This window comes from Protopterus annectens, chromosome 7.part1 (genome assembly GCF_019279795.1).
Source record: "Protopterus annectens isolate FY-2018-M chromosome 7.part1, PAN1.0, whole genome shotgun sequence".
In the NCBI taxonomy this organism is placed as follows: domain Eukaryota; kingdom Metazoa; phylum Chordata; order Ceratodontiformes; family Protopteridae; genus Protopterus; species Protopterus annectens.
In genome coordinates, this window is record NC_056740.1 from 308,444,480 (window position 1) to 308,465,295 (window position 20,816).

The 20,816-nt window shown below is 41.4% G+C and overlaps 1 protein-coding gene across 1 annotated transcript in view; it reads left to right on the forward strand.

The window, feature by feature from the left end:
- The window catches only part of USP19 (ubiquitin specific peptidase 19), a 3,461,697-nt gene that overhangs the window by 1,737,721 nt on the left and 1,703,160 nt on the right, over positions 1–20,816 (forward strand). Inside the window, exon 14 of the mRNA XM_044078491.1 lies at positions 12,882–12,983. Within this exon, the coding sequence (XP_043934426.1) occupies positions 12,882–12,983 (102 nt within the window). The remainder of the gene's footprint in view (positions 1–12,881; positions 12,984–20,816) is intronic.

Consider the following 20,816-nt stretch of genomic DNA (forward strand, 5'->3'; position numbering starts at 1 on the left):
TTTCTTAACGCTCCCATTGAGGCCTCTTCGCTGTTTGGACCCAAAGTTAAAAGCACACTGGCCAGATGTGAACAGGACAGTAAGACCCTTTCTGCCATAGGTGCCCGTTGTTCTTCCCCTCAATGTGGTTTCTCCCGAAACCAAAAGAGTGGGAAGATATGGTTCATGAAATCTCAGGGTCCTTTCTGTGACACACAGGCTGAGTTCTCCCCTAGAGGCAGAGGGGGAAACTCACAGGGAAGACGCTCCTTTCAGGGCAGAGGAGGTCCACATAACCAGGGTTCCAGGGACTCTTTCCCTGGCCAACCCTACCAGCGCTCCTGAAGAGCGGCCCAACTCCTTTCCTCTGGAGGTGGTTGGGGGTCGTTTCTCTTTGTACCCTTCTGCCTGCCTAGCTAACCATCACCACCGATTCTTGGGTACAAAGGATTATAACTAGAGGTTATCATATCCCCTTCAGTATTTCTCCTGTCCCTTCAAAAAACCTTCCCGACGTTCCACCCAGTCAAAGGGAAGAAGCAGCACTAGAGATAGAAAAGCTGCTAAGAAAGAGTTCTGCGCTTCCGTGCGGGAGCCAGTCCCTACCAGTTAAGAGTACTGCCCTTCGGACTCCCTACAGCCCCCAGAGTGTTCACAAAGTGCATGGCAGTTGTCACAGCTCACTTGCTACTTCAAGGATTCCAGGTGTTTCCATACCTAGACGACTGGCTCATTTCCGTCCCCACCAGACATCTACTTGAAGAAGCCCTGGCATACTCTGTCCTCGCTGCACAAAGGCTAAGCATAGCCATAGACTGGCAAAAAATCCAATCTCACCTTATCTCAGTCGACAGAATTCATAGGGGTTATCTTGGACACAAAGAACTGCAGAGCTGCCATTCCATAGCACAGAATTTTAAGGATAAAGCAACAACTGATTCCAATTCTTTCAAGGGAGAAATCCACGACTTACTCGGTTTTACAGCTGTTGGGTTCCATTGCAGCCTCCATCACCATTGTCCCCCTGGCCAGGCATCACATGAGACTTCTACAATGGCTATTGCTCACCCAATAGTATCCCTTTCAGCATCTTTTTCAGCCATGATTCGTGTAACCCACAGGTGCAAACAGGATTTAAATTGGTGGATGGCACACAATCTGTCACAATGGTCTCGCCCCTTCTCCCCCCAGCAACCCAAGGCCACAGTGACCACGGACGCCTCCCTGATGGGGTGGGGGGGAGTATGTCAGGGACAGACAGACAAGGCACTTGGTCCGAACTGGAGGCCCATCTGCATATATATGTTCTAGAGCTGAGGGCGGTGCTTCTGGCGTTGCAAGTATTCCATCCCCTGCTGCCATCTGGGACAGTTGCTGTTCAGGCAGACAACATGGCGGTGGTCTGGTACATCAACAACAAGTTGGAACCAAATCTTACCTCCTTTTTCGAGAGGCCATGAGGATATGGCAGTGGGCGATGGCTACCAACCATTTTTTTCTAGCAACGCACATTCCCGGGAGTTCCAACATGATAGCAGACAGACCCAACAGGTACATTCTTCAACCTCACTAGTGGTCCCTGAATCCTTCAATAGCGGCGGAAATTTTCCACCTCTGGGGCCGTCCTTGCTGCAACGACCTCTTTGCATCCCCGACCAACTACAAATGCAGCAACTACTTCACCCTGATTCCCCCTCCGGGACAGTCACCCAGGGGCACTGTAGTCCGTGATTGGCCCTCTGTTATTCTTTACGCATTCCCACCCTTTCCCCTCATTCCCCAGTTTCTGAAGAAAGCCCGTCGGTTGACGAGCAAGGTGATCCTATAGCACGATATTGGCCTCGACAGATTTGGTTCCCCTTCCTTTGGCCTCACCTACTAGATCGACCATGGATTCTCCATCCAATCCCGGAGTTGATCTCACATCCACAGAACCTGATTCATCCCAACTTGAACAGCCTGAAGCTCACAGCTTGGCTACTCCAATTCCCTTGATCGCCAGGCAAAATGATCTTTCTTTACCAGTACGTGACATTCTCATTGCATCTCATAAGTCTTCCACTAGAATTACTTATCTGAGAAAGTGGAAAAGATTTACCTGTTGGCTGAAAGATAAACAAGTTAGATCTCTTCTCAGCACCAGTGTCGATAATACTAGACTATCTGGCTGACCTTTTCCAATCGGGTCTGTCGGCCTCTACCATTAGAGTTCATTTGGCTGCAATTTCTAATTGTCATGAGGGTGTCCAAGATTCCTCTCTTATGTCCCACAAATTGTGCAAGACCTTCCTAAAAGGTTTGAATCATCTGAAGCCACCTTTTAGAGAACCTATTCAACCATGGGATTTATCATTAGTTCTACAAGCTCCGACAATTCCACCCTTTGAACCAGCCTCTTCTTGCGACCTCAAGCATTTGTCATGGAAAACCTTGTTTTTGGTGTCCATTACTTCTGTCAGACGTATTTCGGAGCTTCAGTCTTTATGTATCAGAGTCCATACTTGATTTTTCACAGAGATAGAGTGTCTCTGAGAACTAATCCATCTTTTCTGCCAAAAGTGATCTCTGAAATGTCCATTAATAAAACCATTGAATTGCCAGTTTTCTTTCCCAGTCATTCGAACAGAGGAGAGTATTGCCTACATACCCTAGATATCCACAGGCAAATCCATTTTTACTTAAACAGAACTAGGTCCTTTTGTAAATCTGACCAGTTATTTTAGGCCTTTTCTGGACCTAGATTAGGATCTGCTGTTGCTAAGGTCACATTAGCTAGATGGTTGAAGGAATGTGTAACCTTCATTTATACACAATGTAATATCTCGTTGCCTACTACCATGAAAGCTCATTCAAAAAGGTCGGTGGCAACTTCTGCTGCTTTCCATGCCAGAGCTTCTTTACATGACATCTGTGCAGCTGCAACTTGGGCTATGCCTCATACCTTCATCAATCATTACAAATTGGATTTGGCCTCCAGGGGAAGAGCATCTTTCGGTTCTGTGGTGCTCAGGAATGTCCTTCCATGAGAGCCTCCCAAAGTAGAGGTAGCTGGGGACTCTGTCCCTGTGTAAGGAATGAACGAGGATTAACAATATCAGATATAGAAGTTATGTTTTACCATAACGTTCCATCTGTATTGTTGATCCTCGTTCAGTCATTACGACCCTCCCTCCTTACCCCTCCTGTGGTTTCTAGTGGATCTCACCATCCGGTCCTCTTAGGTTATTTGACCAGAGGTAGCCTCTACCTTCTTTTGACTTGCAAACTCAATCTGAGGTAACGGGGAGAGGGGGATTGTGGGTAAGAGTTTAGCTCGAGAGTTTGAAGCTGACGCAAGCTTGGAAAATGGCCGGCTGGGTTCCGATGTCAGAACCGATACCCATGCGTAATGACTGAACGAGGATCCACAATACAGATGGAACGTTATGGTAAGACAGAACTTCTTTTTACTTAACCTCATTTATGATGTGTTTGTATACAATAAAGCTGCTTGAACAAGAACCCACGATGCTCGCCTGTTTTATCCTGACCTGGCAAGCGACATGGTGAGAAATGAGCTCCTCCTACTAAAGCCAGTCAGACTTCTGTGCCCCAGAAGTCTTCTTTTCCTGATAAACCAGATACTGTCTTACTCTCCTATTCTTCCCAGCCTCATTCCTCTTTCTCTTTGCCTTTTTCTCTCTCTCCCTGTTTGGGTAAAGATTACTTATGACTCCCAGATTCTGTCCATTATCCGCCAAGGGTATTTCATGGTCTGGAAATCTTTTCCCCCTTTTATGGGAATTAGCCCCCTCAAGAACAGCTGTCCTTTCCAGGGGTTCTTCGGGATATCTTGATTTAGGGTAGTCTTCAAGAAGTTCCAGTTTCCCAAAGGGGGAGGGGGAGTTACTCCAGAATGTTCCTAGAACCCAGGAAAGAGGGTACTTGGAGACCAATTTTAGACCTCTGTCATGTAAATACATTTCTGAAGGTTCCCTCTTTTCCAGTGTTGTCCCTTCAGATGTATTTCCCCCTTTTGCTTCCTCAGGCTTATGTGGTGTCTCTGGGTCTCAAAGATGCTTATCTCCATATCCCAATTCATCCCTTTTTCAAGAAGATTTTATGGTTTTCTCTTGCTTCCTGGCATTTTCAGTTCTCTTCTTTGCCCTTTGGCCTTTCTGCTATCTCGGGGGTATTCACCAAATGCCTCACTCCTGTGATCCCTTTGTGCAGGCTAAGGGAATCCAAGTCTTCCCCTATTTGGACGAAGTCCTGTTTCAGGCATCCTCTCCAGACATCTTTTTGCAAAATCTTCACTTTGCAGTCTCCTTTCTGCAGAGCCTGGAGTTCACTATAAATCTCAAAAAGTCCTTTCTGACTCCTCAAGATCATATCTTTCTGGGGTGCAAGATCAAAACTGTTCCTATGCTGGCATCCCTGCCTTCTCCCAAGACCCTAACTCTCCTTTCCTTTTTTCAGTTCCCTCTTCCTCTGACCTCTGTAATAGCAAGGGAATTTCTGAGAGTTGTGGGGTTTATGGCTTCCACTATTCCAATGCTCCCTTTTGCCAAACTCCACATGAGAGAACTTCACTGTTTTCTAAAGTCAGTTTGGCTTCAGCATCGTCATCCTTTTGATTTCTTGGTTCCTCCTCTTCCTTATCTCAAGCAGGAACGTCAGTGGTGGATTCAGCAGTTGACTTTCAACCCAGGGCTCCCTTTTCATCCACTTCTTTCCTCTCAGGGGATGTTCACAGATGTCTCAGATGTGGGATGGGGAGCAGCTTTCAGCTCCCTAAAGTTGTAGGGAGTCTGGTCGCCTGTTCAGGCCTTTCATCATCTTTCCTTCCCAGGACCTCTCAAGTTGTTTGCAGACAATGCCACAGTGATGTAGTATGTCAACAAACAGGGGGACAAGGTCTTACCTTTTTTTGTCAGTTGGCACTCCTAGTTTGGGAACTAGCTCTCCAGTTACAATTGACCGTTCAGTCAGTATAGATTCCTTCAGGTCAAAACATTGTGACAGACTCTCTGAGCAGGTCCATAAGTCAATCCCATGAATGGATGCTTCACATGGATGTGTTTCTGGACATTGTCCACCGGTGGGGTACTCCTCAAATGGATCTTGAATCCCCTCTGAACAGACAGCTTCCTCTAGTTTGTGCCAGAGTCCCAGGTCCTCTGGTTTGGAAGGTGGATACCCTCTCTTTTCCTTCAAAGGAGATGTTTCTTTGTTTTTCTTTCCCTTTCTCTCATTCCAAAAGTCCTTTTTAAAAAAAAAAAAAAACACCTTTATTGAATTATCACTTGTTACATAAGCAAATGTACATCTATATAAAAGTAATCAAACTGTATTAACAAGTTCACGTTTCCAAATGTAATACATTGCATATATTGCTATATATCATATAATCTAAGCAAAATAAATAAAATAAACATTACATAAATTATTCAATTCCTGCCCTTTTTTAAACAAGAAACATCTTTATTAAACCATCACCTACTACATAGGCAGTCATACATTTGTATAAATGAGGATTTAAAGAGGAACAGGGGACATTTTACAGGTATAGTAGTTGGACTGGTATAACATTCAGAATAAGCCTGCTGTACTCAGTGCAACTGGTTCTTTGGCTGCACAAAGGAGTGCAGCTTAAAGGAAGGTTGCACAACTCGGCACAAATTAGACAAGATGGAAATGGATAAATAACCCACCAGTGTTATAAGAAGGTACCCTTCCTGTATTATAAGAGGCTTTTACTTGTGTATACTATCTGCTGTGGATATTTTATTTATTTGCTTTTCTTTACCAGGAAAGTCTGTCTTGGAACTGAAATACCCATTTTTAGTGGAGGCCTGGGGAGAAAAGCTCCAAAACAAGAATAGAAATGCATTTTGACAATTCAAAAGAAAAATGGTCAGCAAAATTATATCAGATCAAGGAACTGCATGTTTTCAACATATTGAATAGAATAAAAAATACAATATTAATACACTTGATTAGTACAGTATTCATAGGGAGCAGAGTTAGGATTGCATATTTGAGACTGTAGGTGTGGTACATTTCATGGGTTAGTAGTTGCCAGTTCATATTTTAGGACTGATTTGAATTGTTACAAGTTATTTAAAAGCCTGATGTGGTTTGGAAGTTTGTTCCATGGCTTGTAGATAGCGACAGAGAGTAGTGAGTTGTCATAATTATTAGATTTATTAGCAAAGGCTAGTTTACAATATGAGGATTTTGGGGTTCTATTTGGTACATGCCTTTGGATGAGATTTGACAGTAGAGGGTAATGCGTTGAAGTTCAAGCCAGTTGAGGATATTTGGTGCCATGCAGTGATGGGACTCGTTTGAGTGGTTGCAGGCGAATTTGCTGATTTTGTTGTAGGTGCTTTTTAGTTTGTGTTTAAATACTGTTGAGGCATATAGGATGGTAAGAAGGAGAAAAGGGGATGGCAACATTGTATTATTTTTTTTCTGTGGTCATTTAGCAGGTGCTTTACTGTGTATAGACCCTAGTTTGCAGTGTCTTTTTCTCTGCAGTGTCAATGTGCAGATCAAATTTTAACTTGATCAATGATAACTTGTAGTAATTTTATGTTGGTGGCGTTTTCAGTTTTTGTGTTTGAGGAGAAAATGTTAAGGCCAGTGTTGTTTTGATGTATGCTTTTTGGAAAGAATAGGGTTAGTTTGATTTTGTTGGGTTTAAGAGCAATTGGGATATATTTAGCCAGTTTTCTATATAGGTGAAAGCTTCCTGTGTGATGATTTCTAAGGTGGAAAGATTTGGGGTTGAGCAAACTAAAGTTTGAGTCATCAGTATATTGTATTATAATGACGATTTTTGTTAACTTTTGCATGTCATTAATGAGGATGTTGAAAAGTAATGGCTCAAATGTGGTGCTTTTGGGGACTCTGTAGTGATTCGAAGGAATATGGACTGTGGGAGTCTTTCCATTTTACAGAATAGGTGTGATTGTTTAGGTAGCTGTAAAACTAGCTAGTTGAGGGAGTTGAAGCTTATAAGATTTGTTCTTTGGAGAGGAGTAGGTGAAGTGAGACCATGTTAAAGACTTTTGACAAGTCCAGTAAGAGGATGGAGATGAAATTACCTGAGTTTTTACTTTGATTACTGGTATCTAGGAAGTGTAGCAGGGAAGTTGTGGTGGGATTGAAACCCATGTTGGGTAGGAGAAAGTAATTGGTTATCAAGCAGAAGAGATTGTGTTGCTGATGTGTACATTTTCAAGTACTTTGGAGAAGGGAGGAAGGATTGCTATACGGCGATAGTTTGTCAGTTCGGTGGATGTGCCACCTTTGTGTAACGTGATGATGAAGGAAGATTTCCATAGGGCTAGGATGTATTTTTTTGTAATGGATCTTTTAATTAGGATAGATACATGGTAGCAAATGATGTCAGTGGTTGTTCAGAGGTATTTGGATGGCAGTTTGGCAGGAGCTAATGTTGTAGGTTTCATTTTTTTTAATGTTATTTGTCTGGATGGTTGTTTGTGAGTTGGGGTGTGGAGCTGTGGTCATGGGAATTAGGTGGGTTTGGATATAGGTTGTTTGAGTTGAGTAGAATACTGGATATGAAGTGTTTGAAATCCCACTACCACAGTGCAAGCGTCACACTGCAAGTATAACAGAAGAAAACAGAAGAACCAATGAAAACTTGGTGAAATCTGAAGCCCAAGTGCTCTAAACCGCCCTGGATAGTTTACATTGTGGCTTATGGAATGATTAGGATGATAGGAGCAGACATTAAAATGAGGGACCATGCTTGGTCTAGCTTTGTGAATTTGCAGAAAGCATACGAGTCCTTTGTAAATGCTCCTTTGATGGATCCTCTTTATTTTTTGACCTAAAGCACTCCAGAAGAGTAAGCAGGGAGGTAAGACACTGTCTGTCTTAAGAGTCCATTTTGAAACCCCACGGGTATCCTCTTTGAAGAATTAGAATGGGTCCAAAACTTTCTGGTTTAAAAAATCCCAGCAATTCTCTCTAATTCTTCTCTGATTGGCAACCAAGGTAATGGTGGCCCTTTTCAGCAGATGGCACCCTATGAGCATAGGAGGTCTGCAAAACCAGTATTCAGGGGCCCCTTTCTCAGTAAAACAACTGAAGTGAAGTGAACTGAAGGGGAGTGTCATACTGTTCTCCTCTGGAGGTAGTCTGGAGCTGCTTGTCTCTGCATCCAAATGTGTGGCTGGCCATCCCGCAGAACAGCTGGGAGAATGAGTATAGTGTCCAAGGGCTGTGTCATCTTCTTCTCATTAACCCCAAACCTGTTGTCTCTCGCTCTCCTAGACATACTGTCTTATCAAAGAAATGCAGCAGCAAAGGATCCTTCCTAAATTCTTTGTTTTCATAGGGAGCTGTCTGGAGACAAGATGGCATAATGGTTAAGGTCTTCGCCTCCCATGCTCAAAGTATACAAGGTGCAAGCCTAACCTCCAACCAATGCCTGTTTGGAGTTTACATGTTCTTCCTGTGTCTATGTGGGGTTTCCCCAACCTCTGAAAAACATTGAGTGTTTCAGTGTCAGACTCGCCTAACAAGGGGCAGCAGCACAGACTCTAGATGGTGCCCCCTAAGGGGAAGAATTGAATAGACCAACTGCTTTAGGCATCTACTGTGGTACACAATATCCTCAAGATAGGAAAACACTTTTCACAGACTGCAAGCTGTGAAAGGACTAGCTACTCGGCTATGTAAAAATATGGCTGTAGGTGATCTGGTCGTGTTGACTGATGTCTCCAAAATGGGCATGGATAATTACCAGTGATAAGTGGGTTGAGGACCTGACCTAGTCCGACCTACACAAACGAACCATGCTAGTGGTTGGAGGGGTGAATGTGCCCCTGTTGACCAGTGTGTGCCCACCATAAAGATCAGCAGACCAGCTTAGCCTACCTAGGATCAGTTTGTTGAGTGAAAGCTGGACATAAAACCATTCAACCTGTCAAACATAAGCCAAGAATTGCCACACACTATGTATGTTCACTGATAGGATGAGGCTTTGAAGTGGATGGACCTAATGGTAATGCAGAGGCTGGACATCCTATGTATCCAAGAGACAAAGTGGAAGGGCAGTGCAACAAAACCACTTAGCTTGGGATCCAGAGGCTACAATAATGTAAATAATCAGTATTAGAGTGGTGACAAGTCAGACACTGTAGAAACTAGTCAAATCGAAAAAACAGCCAGTGTCCTAAACCATAAGTAGCTTAAAAGTACATTTAGTGAGTTCCAGAGTTGACAGACGCTTCACACAGACATCTGTAAAATCCAAGATATATGAAATAAAATCCAAGAAGGTAGACAAAGGTAATACAATTCCAAACCACTCTGGTGCAATAGCAGTACACTTTCACCTTAGGAGGCTTCCTCAGGCATGTAATACTAAATTAGTAAACTAGAACTGCTGTGTGTTGGTTAGGTAACTTGTGAACCGTTTTTGAGAGGACTGAGCAGCCCATAGTAGAAAATATAAAATTAACTTCCTTTAAAAAGTCTTGGTATTTATATGAAAAGTAGGAAGTATTTTCTTGGGGTTCCAACAGTCAAGCTCCTTAATTTAAGCTAATAGAATTAACTTAAAAACTGAATTTGGAGGAAGTGTTACCTGACAATACAAAAAATTACCTACTTAATAAAGTAATGTAATTTGAGTAAACACTGGCTGTTTCATCACTTAAAACGTACTTGCGCTGAAGGTATGATAAACACACGCAAACAGGGGGTAAATGTAGCCCTATAGCTGTGCTTTAACTTAGGCATGATGTTTATCATTAAATACAAATGTGTTATTTTCTAAAATTTTCTGTCATTTTCTTCAGCATATTTATGTTTTATTATCCAGTTTTCTCTTCATATGGAGTAATAATGTACACATTTTCAGCACTCCTCATGGTACTTGTGTATTAACGCAACCAGATCATTAAACCTGCTTTATGAAAAAACTTCAATGCGTTTTCAGTTTAGCTTAAGGCATATAACATATTGGAAACATTTTATTAACTAAATTAAAATAAAATGTACAACTTCCCCCCGGCTTTGGGTCTTTGCCAACCCCCAACCATTGTCTTTGTCCACAATCATTGAGCAATGAAGGTGAGCTGTGTGAGTCCTGACGTGTGGCGATCCAAGAAAACGATAGAGATCTTTCTTTGTTTTGTTGTAATAAAAAATTGTAAAGTATGTCATAGAGATCATGTTCCTTGTAACATTGCAACTGCCGCTCTGCACATATGTAATTATGGCAATGAACATATATCTGTAACTTTCCACAGATTTTCGCACTCGCAGAATGTCCATATACTTTACCTCCTATTTTGGTCTGTTCCTAAAAAGTGTTTTTCCTTCTAGTTATGTGCTGCGACAGTTTCATTTTCCAATGCAAAGGACGCCCAGATAAGTCACCAGTTCCACTCTCTGAAAACCTGTCAAGACTTCACTTTGACAGGAAAGAGAATTGTAATTTCTGTTTTCCTGAAAGGCTCAACCCGTGGATAGTTAAAATACAGAAAGAGACAGGGGCACACACTTGAGTAAGTAGGAAGACTTCTGTGGGCAGAAGAAGGAATTCGCCCTACGTTGTTATTAAATGTCCCCGTTACAGAATGCTCAGTAAAAGTGCTGTATAACCTGTGAATCTCAAATTTCATTGGCATGAATACTTTTTTTTTTTTTGGGGGGGGGGGGGGACCAAAAAAAAAAAAAACATAAATTTTTTTCTCGTTGTGACAGTACAACTGTTATGTGATAGGCTGTCTGAGTAGGATTATGCTGTATACGGTGTGGGTTGGATGGGATATTGTTTTTGAGTTTTCATTGTGAGCAGGAAGAAAGTTAAATTTGAAAACATTTCAATATTTTTTCAAACTGTAAATGTTTAATTCCTTTCTAGTTCATCAGTTGCCCATCTGTGTGAATCGAGTACCCAGTAAAACAGAATAATTGACTACCAGATGGCACTAAAAATTTAGATATCTGACTGCATTAGTACGCAAGTACCCTATTCATCACTAATTGTTTTGTAAATGTATTTGTATTTGTCTTAACTTGCAACTAAATTCAACACACTCTTTAATTTTAAGTGGTTACACTCTTAAAAAAAATCAGTATACTGTGAGATGGGTTAAGCAACATACCAATTTCAAAAAGCTGGTGTCCATAGAGAGGGCAGCCAACATTTTTGTGGATTTTAGGAAGCCCACCTATAAACAAGAAAGTAGGTCTAGCACTGTGGGAGAATGTATTTGTTGTGAATCATTGAATTCCTAAATTAACCGTGATTAAGGAAAGGAATGCATTATATTTAATACCTGAAACAAAAGTAACCTTATAATAAATAGTGTCATCAAGTAATTCATACTTAAGCTCATTTTACACATCATCATAAAAAGTAATCCCATTACCATTGTTAGCTGCCTGAAGAGTTAATGATGTTGTTTTCCAGTATAGACAGAGCATGCACTTCTTTCAAAGTGTCATTTTTCTTATAAGCAGAGAAATGTTTATATTTAAAATAATTTGTAATAGGGAGGTCATCTGCTTCTGCAAGCTACAGGTGGGTGATTTGGTGAAACAAAATTTAAGAATCATTTTACAGAAAACTGATTATTAGTGCTTGAAATATATGCAGCATCTTATGAAGAGAGTAACAAGTCATTCAAAATATTTCCCTGTCTTAATCAAGCCATGGAAACAAACATCAAACCACTGTGCAAAACTGAAATTTGTGAGTTAATGAAGACTGGTTAAAAATCTGTTTACTTTGTGTATTGGTACTTGTTTGCTTTAGGAATTGTGTTGCTGCCGCCATATTTGTTCTTCGATTTTGATGATCTTTGCATTCCCCTGCTTTAGGCTCTTTGTGATGGTTGTATATCCCTTTCATCTTTTAAGCTGTAGCAAATGCTGATGTTGAACCACACAATAATGTTTATGGGTATCACAGCAACAGATTGGTTACCCATATTTTGTCCTTTTATTGCTTAAAAAATCAGTTATAAAATAAAGTGAGAAAGAAGCAAAATTCTGGTAAATATATTGTTTCTGATAGTTGTAGTAGTAGTACTAGTAGTAGTTTACCCAGGCTGAGTCTGAAATCGGTCATTTTTGATCAGTGTTCTACCCCAGTAAACAGTTGTAAATAAGTATATAGTAGTCTGTTTAATTCTTAATTTTGCATGTCATGCCCTGTGCCACGTGCTACCTGTTGTTCTTCTTTCTTTCTCTCTCTTCAGCTCCACCCTTCCTGTTACCAGTCAGTGTGTGTCTATATAATGGCTCCACTTTCTGTTCTGTGTTGTGGATGACTTGTGCTCAAGTTTCTGCTCATACTCAGTATCCTTCCTGTTCTTCTCCTGATTTATATGTGAATTTTATCTCTGAACTTCATAATTAGAGGCAGATACTTTTCATGTAACAGTACTTGACTGGTGGGGGATGGGGGTAGGCGAGGTGGCAGGACTGCAGCGCAGGAAGACAAAAGGCAACACTTCCACGGAGATGCAAATGCCATGTAGTTTTGCTTGTTTCCTGATGAGAAGCTCCATAGACCTACGTTGCACTGTTAGCAATTGAAATGTTTACATGGTGATTAGTACATGATGTGAATGACATGAAAGAAAGGGCATCTGTGCCTCTAATTGAAGCTGCCACCAGTGTTGCTACTGTAGTGACAAATCTGTTGCAGAATATTTTTCCATTTCTGTTAGCTAAATGAACTGTCTCTGGCATCAATTTAACATGTGAATGTAATGCTGCTGTTTTGGTTGCCTTTATTACCTTGGATGGAGGACGGTACATATGAGTGGTTGGTTATATTAAATGGAATGTGTAGTAGCTTTCTAAATTTATATTCATGGTAGTAACAAAATTTGCCTGTATCTTATTTTTTCCTCTTATTACAGTTTCTAGTGAGTGTTAGTAAAGAAAATGCCACAGCTGCAGATATCATTGAGTCAATCTCTAGAAGTACGAGAGTCAACCCAGAAAATCTATGTTTGACTGAGGTAAGTGTAGACGGAACACTAGATAATTTGCCATTCTTTTGTTCAGTCACTCTGTGACAGATGCTATCCTAGTGTATATCTGCTTGCATAAATGTATGGCAGGTTGGAAATGAGTAAAAAAAAAAAAAAAAAAAGCCTTTATCAGATCAAAAATGAGTGAAATAGCTAGCTTGTGCAATTTTGATGTTCAGCAGACATGCTTCCTTACTGGCATATGGTGCAGTAGTTCTCTGCTATCTTCCCTTTGTCAGTCTGTCAAAGCTCAGAAGTCCTCCCACTTGCCTGTCTGTGAGGATGAAGGACCAGTCACCGGGTAGGACCAGGGTAACCCTTCACACTGTCATACAGGACCACTTCATTTTTTTTTTGGCGCAGTCAAAGGGATCTCCTGGAATATTGCTTCTCTCTCAGTGGTATCTACCTCAGAGCTCAGAAAAGAAACTCCTTTGGGGTTTTATTTCCTCCCTCTGCCTTTTTCTATCAGTGCTGGCCATTTCAGTCCAGTTCCTGTCATTGCCTCGTGCTGCTAGATCAGTGAGTAATTTGCCATTGTTATTTCTGTTGATTAAAAGATTCTTTTCAAAGTTTTGACAGGCAAACTTGCTGTTTCTACATTTTTTTTCTTTGGACCTATAATTAATTGTGGTCATAGAACACATTTGTAATAGTATAGACAAAATCACAATTTGGGTGTCATTTTGTTTGTGAAGCATTTCTGATAGGAATTTTTTTCTTAAGTTTACAGTGGATATAAAAAGTGTACATACCCCTGTTAAAATGCCAGGTTTCTGTGATATAAAAAAAATAAGACCACAATAAATCATTTCAAAACTTTTCCCACCTTTAATGTGACCTATAACCTGTACAATTCAATTGAAAAACAAATCTGTTAGGGGAAGAAAATGTAAAAAATAAAAAAACGTACAGTAAGCTGGTTGTAAGTGTGCACACCCTTAAACTAGTACTTTGTTGAAGCATCTTTTGATTTAATTACAGCATTCAGTTTTCTTGGGTACACACCTGCCATGAATTAGCAAGACTCTGATTAACCCCAGATAAAGTTCAGCTGTCCTAGTAGGATTTTCCTGACATTTACTCAGTTGCCTGCTACAGCAAAAGCCATGTTTCGCAGAGAGCTTACAAAGCATCAACGGGATCTCATTGTTGAAAGGTATCAATCAGGAGAAGGGTCCAAAAAATTTCCACAGCATTGGATATATCATGGAACACAGTGAAGGCATTCATCAAAAAGTGGAGAAAATATGGGACAACAGTGACTTGGCAAAGAACTGGACGTCCTTCCAAAATTGATGACAAGATGAAAACTGGTCAGGGAGGCTGCAAGCAAGTCTCCCAAAATCATGTGGGAAAATGTGTTATGGTCTGATGAGACCAAGGCTGAACTTTTTGGCCACAATTCCAAAAGGTACGTTTGGCGCAAAAACACAACACTTCACCAAATGAACACCATCCCCATGGTGATGGCAGTATCATGCTTTGGGGTTGCTTTTCTTCAGCTGGACCTGGGGCTTTAGTCAAGGTGGAGGGAATTATGAACAGTTCCAAATACCAGTCACTTTTGGCCCAAAACCTTCAGGCATCTGCTAGAAAGCTGAAGATGAAGTGGAATTTCACTTTTCAACATGACAGTGACCATATGCATACATCCAAATCAGCAAAATAATGGCTTCCCCAGAAGAAAATTTTGGAATGGCCCAGACCTAAATCCAATAGAAAGTCTGTGGAGTGATCTGAAGAGGGCTGTGCACAAGAGATGCCCTTGCAATCTGACAGATTTGGAGTGCTTTTGCAAGGAAGGAGTGGGCAGATATTGCCAAGTCAATATGTGCCATGCTGTGATAGACTCCTACCCAAGAAGTCTGAATGCTGTAATTACATCCAAAGGTGTTTCAACAAAGTGTTAGTTTAAGGGTGTACACACTTATGCAACCAGCTTATTGCACTTTTTTATTTTTTATATTTTTCCCCTAACAGGTTTGTTTTTCAATTGAATTGTACAGGTTATAGGTCACATTAAAGGTGAGAAAAGTTTTGAAATTATTTATTGTGGTCTTAATTTTTTTATATCACAAAAACCTGGCATTTTAACAGGGGTGTGTACACTTTTTATATCCACTGTATATTCAATTCCTTGCCTAAGGTTTGGATTTATTATTTTGTGTGACTGAGTGGATTTATAACATTTTAAGAAAATTTCTATTTTAAATTGTGATTTTGGCACCATTTTGTGTGAGATTTGTGACAGAAATTTTATTTAGTGTTGGAGTTATTTCTTGGTCTAAGGCTGTTTGGTGCTATTTTACTTATGTAGGCTGAAAATAGCCTTTATTGTGGGTATTGGGGATCTGTTTTATGTGTTTTATTGTACTTTGTGCGGAGTTGTTGAAATTGCTGCCTTTGTTCCACAATACAGTATTCAGTATAGTTTCCCCATAGAAAGAGATTTCAGTTTGCTATTTAGAGGGAACTTTGTGGTATTTGTCTATTTTGTACTGGACTGACCATGCAACCAGTACTTGGTATTGATCTGGCTAGGTTTTTGTCCCGTCTTGAATTCAGTCCCCCCCACCATCATCAGCATCTACACTTAAAAAAAAAAAAAAAAAATGAAAGAATAAATCAAAAATGTGTGCCTCAGCCTACAGCTTGTGGTCCTGTAGTAGCCTTATCTTTGGGCAGGTTAACTGACCACTTTGCAAATGACTTTTGCTAATAAGACCATGTCTTCTTCTAACTCGGTCTTTCAAGGTAACTAAGCAAATGGCAAGAATCTCTGGGATAGAAGCTGGTTCAGTCCAGCTTGGTAGCTTTTAAAGTATTTGACTATCAGTGTTTCATGTGCAAGTTTGTGTTTACATGCTTGTATAGTTTAGACAAGTTTGCTGCATCTTTACCTGCAGAGCAAAAGGTCTGTGTTATTATTATGTCTAGTGTTCCTCAGGTGTCAAAACATGAATTAAAAAGTGTCCTGGGTGGAACTGATACAAATGTGGCATTGTCAGTGGTGATTAGGAGGTATGCTTTGTTGTACTCCCCGAATTTTTCTGATGATTTAAAAAATGAGATTTTGAATGTTCCTCTTGAGTCTGATTGTGTGTTTGGTACAGCAATTAATCAGATTCTTAAACACTGGGTTGACAGAGGTAAATAATTGCAAGGAGTATAAAAGATGTTTCATATTCACAAGCTGTTCTCTTTTAAGCAAGATATTTGTTGGTGGCCTAACAAATGTAAGTCCCAGCTGAAGAAGAACCAAAGCAGTAAGAGGCAGTGGCAGGGCAACGACAACTGCAAGCTGAATAAGGTTTCCTTTCCCAACTTATGACTATGCCAAGGTGCGTCACTCTTCTTTATCAAATCCCCTGTTGGCTGCCTTGTCTTTCAGATTAGCTTGCAGCAAGGCAGTGTGGTCATCTGTGATACTAAACATTTTCTTGACAGGGGTTACAGATGGCAATGGAAAGACCATCCACCTCCATTCAGGGGCATTCCTCTTCATCTGCCAGACCAGACTGTGCTATTCCCTCCTATTCTGTATGCAGACAGAGTCATCTGACTTTACCTGGGGAGCTGTTTCAGTGGGGATAAAAGTGCAAGCCACTTAGGATCCCAAGGACACATAGAAGCACATTAATATCAAGGAGATGTTGACAGTGATCAACGCCTTGAATGTCCTTCACCACCCGTGAACTCTGGGTCCTCTTCTTGATGTGATACCTCAACAAACAAGGAGTATGAGGTCTTAGCCTCTGTACCGGTTGGCAGTGATAGCCTGGAAGCAGGCTTCTCAGTGTTCTTTAGTTCTTCAGGCATTATACATACAGTCATAGCAGAACATTGTGGCAGATAGATTAAGCAGATCCTGGGCAGACCCGTACTACTGGAAGCTCAAACCCGTGGTGTTACAGGATCTACTCCAGATGTGGGGAATGCCTCTAATATATCTGTTTTTCTCTTTTAAAAACAGACATATGGAGAAATTATGTTCCAGACATCCTTTCAACCATGCCTCTAGGAGAGAGACATTCTCAATCCCTTGGACAGGAATGTTCTTGTATCTTTCCATTGATTCACAGGGTACTTCTGAAAGTTCAAATAGAAATGCCAGAGATCATTGTGGTGGCCCCCTGTTGGCCCAGGCTGTCTTGGTTCTCCCTGTAAATGGTATTGGCCAAGGGTAATTACTACTGACTTTCACACACACTGGACCTGCTGAGACAGTCTTAGGGGTGACTGGTGCACACTAATTTGGAGAAATTTCAGTTGACAGCCTGGATGATTCAGTCTTGACTCCGTTTAGGCACATTTCATGAGGATGTGCAGCAGGTGTTAAAGGAGGTCAGAAGAGCTGCTACTAGAAAATCTTATTTTTTTACAATTAGATGAGATTTTCTAATTAGTGCCTAAATGAAAATATGAGGTCCATTGAGGTTCATATCCCCATGGTCTTGAAATATTTATGTGAGCTACTTCAGAGTGGCTTATTGTATATTTTCATTAAGGTACATGTAATGGGAATTTCTGTATGACTGCTAGTGGATCTGCCTATTTCCTCCTCTTCTTTGGTAAAACAGTTCATGAATGGAGTATGACATACAAGCCCCCCTTACAAGCAGGTTTTTCCTTCATGGGACCTATGTTTTGCTCATGAAAAATTAAACTTACCACTTTTTCAACCAGCAGCTTACACTGATCACAAGTTTTAACAGGAAAACTGCTTTGATTATTGCTCTGACATCTAAAAGGCAAGTTTCTGAGCTGCAGGCTCTCATGGTAGGACAACCTTACCTGATTTTCCACAGGGATATGGTTGTGTTATGCACTAATTCTGTTTTCATGCCAAAAGTGGTCTCAGATTTCTCTCTGAATCAGTCTGTTAATCTTCCTGTGTTCTTTCCAGAACCTGAGAATAAGGGAAAGAGGGTGATACTTACCTTGGATACACATAGGCAGCTCAGGTACTACCTTGGTAGAACAAAGCTCTTTCGGAAGGCTGAAAGGCTTATTTCCTTTTCTGAGGCAAAGAAAGGTCAGCCTGTGTCTAAACAATCCATTGCACATTGGCTGTCCTCTGGTATTGTTTTTGTTACACCCGCCCTGGTGAGGTGAATTCAGGCAAGGTAAAGGTACATTTCACCACGGGCATATTGCAAAACAATGGTCCCTAGATGTATTCCAGCAGCAGCAACTTGGTCCTCTGCCCATATCTTCATGAAGCACTACAATTGGATGCTTTTTCTAGATCAGGTTTCATGAGAAGTGCTTTTCATGGGCTTCTGGACCTTTATCCTTCCTCCTTCCAGGTTGTGTAAACTTTTATTAATCTACCAATATGCCAGTAAGGCAATGTGTTTGCTGACCATAATACTGTTGTTCGAGTTCCACTTACCTGTAAATGTAGATGTTTGTAGAACACGCCTTACTTGGCAGTACCTTCCCACCACCCCCCTTTTGTGGGTATATATAGCTGGTGGTTAGAGATGCTGCTGTATTTTGCTTCAGCAACTTTTTTGTTGTGTGCATGTGGTGTTTGGTTTAGAACAGTAGATGTTTACAAAACATGTGATGTTCATTGTGTTTCACTGCTGCAGTCATTACACTTGGGTTATCCTGCCGTCAGGCGGTCCCGCAGTCGACCAGAGTTCCAAAGTCTTGGTCCGGCGTCGGTTGCTGTCGCTTCTTCCCTGACGTCAGTGCGCCAGGGGTATATAAGATGCAGCCAACTCCATTTTCTTCAGTCTTTCTTGCCGTGCGGTGCCCGAAGCAAAAGCAGTTCGCAAGTGCCGGTCGGCCAACTCCTGAGATTTTCAATTTGATTTTTCAGAACCGAAGTCTTCAATAAAGCTAAGTACCCCGTTGGGGAAACTTTTTCTTGCCTCAAACCGATGTCAGTAAAAGTTAATTGTATTTCTTGTGGGAAGCAAATACCTCATAAGGATTTTCATTCTTACTGTATTCCATGCCTAGGCCCAGACCACGACGTCATTAGTTGTCGGTTTTCTGCTAGATTTAACAAACGCACTATTAAACGTCGGTTTGATTTTGCTCGCCATTACCTTGGGCGAAGGTTTAATTATACCATGCTGTCGGAACAACCGATGACCGGAATACACAAAAAACGCAAAGACAAGGATAAGGACAGGCATCCGAGGCCCAAAACTGACGATGAAGCCTCTTCTAGGCCAGTCACCGGTTCTCAGTGAGGTGCTTTTGCAGCCCCTGACACCCGCTACCTCAGAGCCACAGGCCGCCTCCGACTCCCACGTGGAGATGTCTAGGCCTCTGGATACTCAAAGTGTTGGGCCTACGGAAACTAGCCCTTCAGATGGGTCCGGAGCCGCTGAGCAGGCATCGGCTTCTGTGGGTGTTTTCAGACCTTCACAGATTGCCATGAAAACTACAGCCAAGTCTAAAACTCCATTAAAGACAAAGAAGCAAGTACAGCATTCACCTGGACAGGTCTCCATGCCTAAAAAACAGATGCTCAAAATGGCCGAAGACTTAATTACTCTGATTAGGGGTACCATCCCCCTCCTGATAAAAGGCCTAGGCAGGATACAGACTATGATTCCTCTGACCAGGTTTCCATTTACTCTGATTCCTCTTCAGACCAGGGATACTCTTTACCCCCCTATGAGGACTCTGATGCTGAACAATCAATTCCTTCAGCCTCTCCTCCAGAGGATTATTCTTTTGGGGAAACTTTACATACCATGCGGGAGCATTTCCATTGGGAGGGCCAGGATTATTCAGAATCCAAGAAAAGGCTCAGAGATTTTCTTTTATTACCTCAGCACAGACCCCTTGCTATTCCGCCAGTGTTAGATGTTGTGGATGATGTGTTCTCTGAATCCAGTTTAAATCCGGATTCTTTGCCCCCTGCTCCAGTCAAGCCAGACAGGTACTACGGAGTCCCTGACTCTCTCAAATTTCTTTATAAAAACCCTGTTGCTGACCCAGAAACTATTTCCCAGGGTCCCAAAGGGGTAAAGGCTTCCACGGCTAAGAATCCAGTTCCCTCTGACGGGGATTCTAGAGCATTAGACAGATGGGGGAAGAAAGTTTACACTTCTGCAACTTTAGCAATGAGAGCTTTAGCTTTAAATTGCCAGTTTCACATGCTTAAATACCAACAATATTTAATGTCTCTGTTAAAGCAGAAAATGATTACAAGTTCAGAACAACCTGACTATAAGGAAATGCAGGAGTTATTGCATGCAGCTGAACAAGTGGGCAAACATACTCTGCAATGTGGTTTTGAGTCATTAGAGGCTTCTTGTAGAGCAGCAGTTACAGGATCTGTGATTCGAAGGCATGCTTGGTTAAAAGAACAAGGTTTACCTAATCATGTTAAGGCTAAATTATTGGATGCTCCTTTACAGCAGGATATTTTATTTGGTGTTAAGGCAGAAGAGGTATTAAAGAAAATGGAGGATAAGGCAAAATCTATGCAAACGGTGAAGGATTTCTTACAGGTACAGCCACCTAGATTTAGCAGAAATTGGCCTTCAAAGACTTGGCCCTTTCCAGTGTCAGACAAACCACAAAGAGGCAGATACAGACGCCCAAGAGGCAGATCTCAGCCGCAAGGCTCATACAGACCACGACAGTGGGGTGCACCAACCCCAAAAGCAGGTGAAGACAAGTCACAACCTTACAGGAAACAGTCCCAATGACTTTCCCCTTCGAATGCCAAGCACTTGGCAGCTCCCTTAGGGAGAAAACTTGCACTTTTTTCCTCAAAATTGGCATGTAATCACCCAAGACAAATGGGTTCTGAATATTGTGTCTCAAGGTTACAGGTTCCCCTTT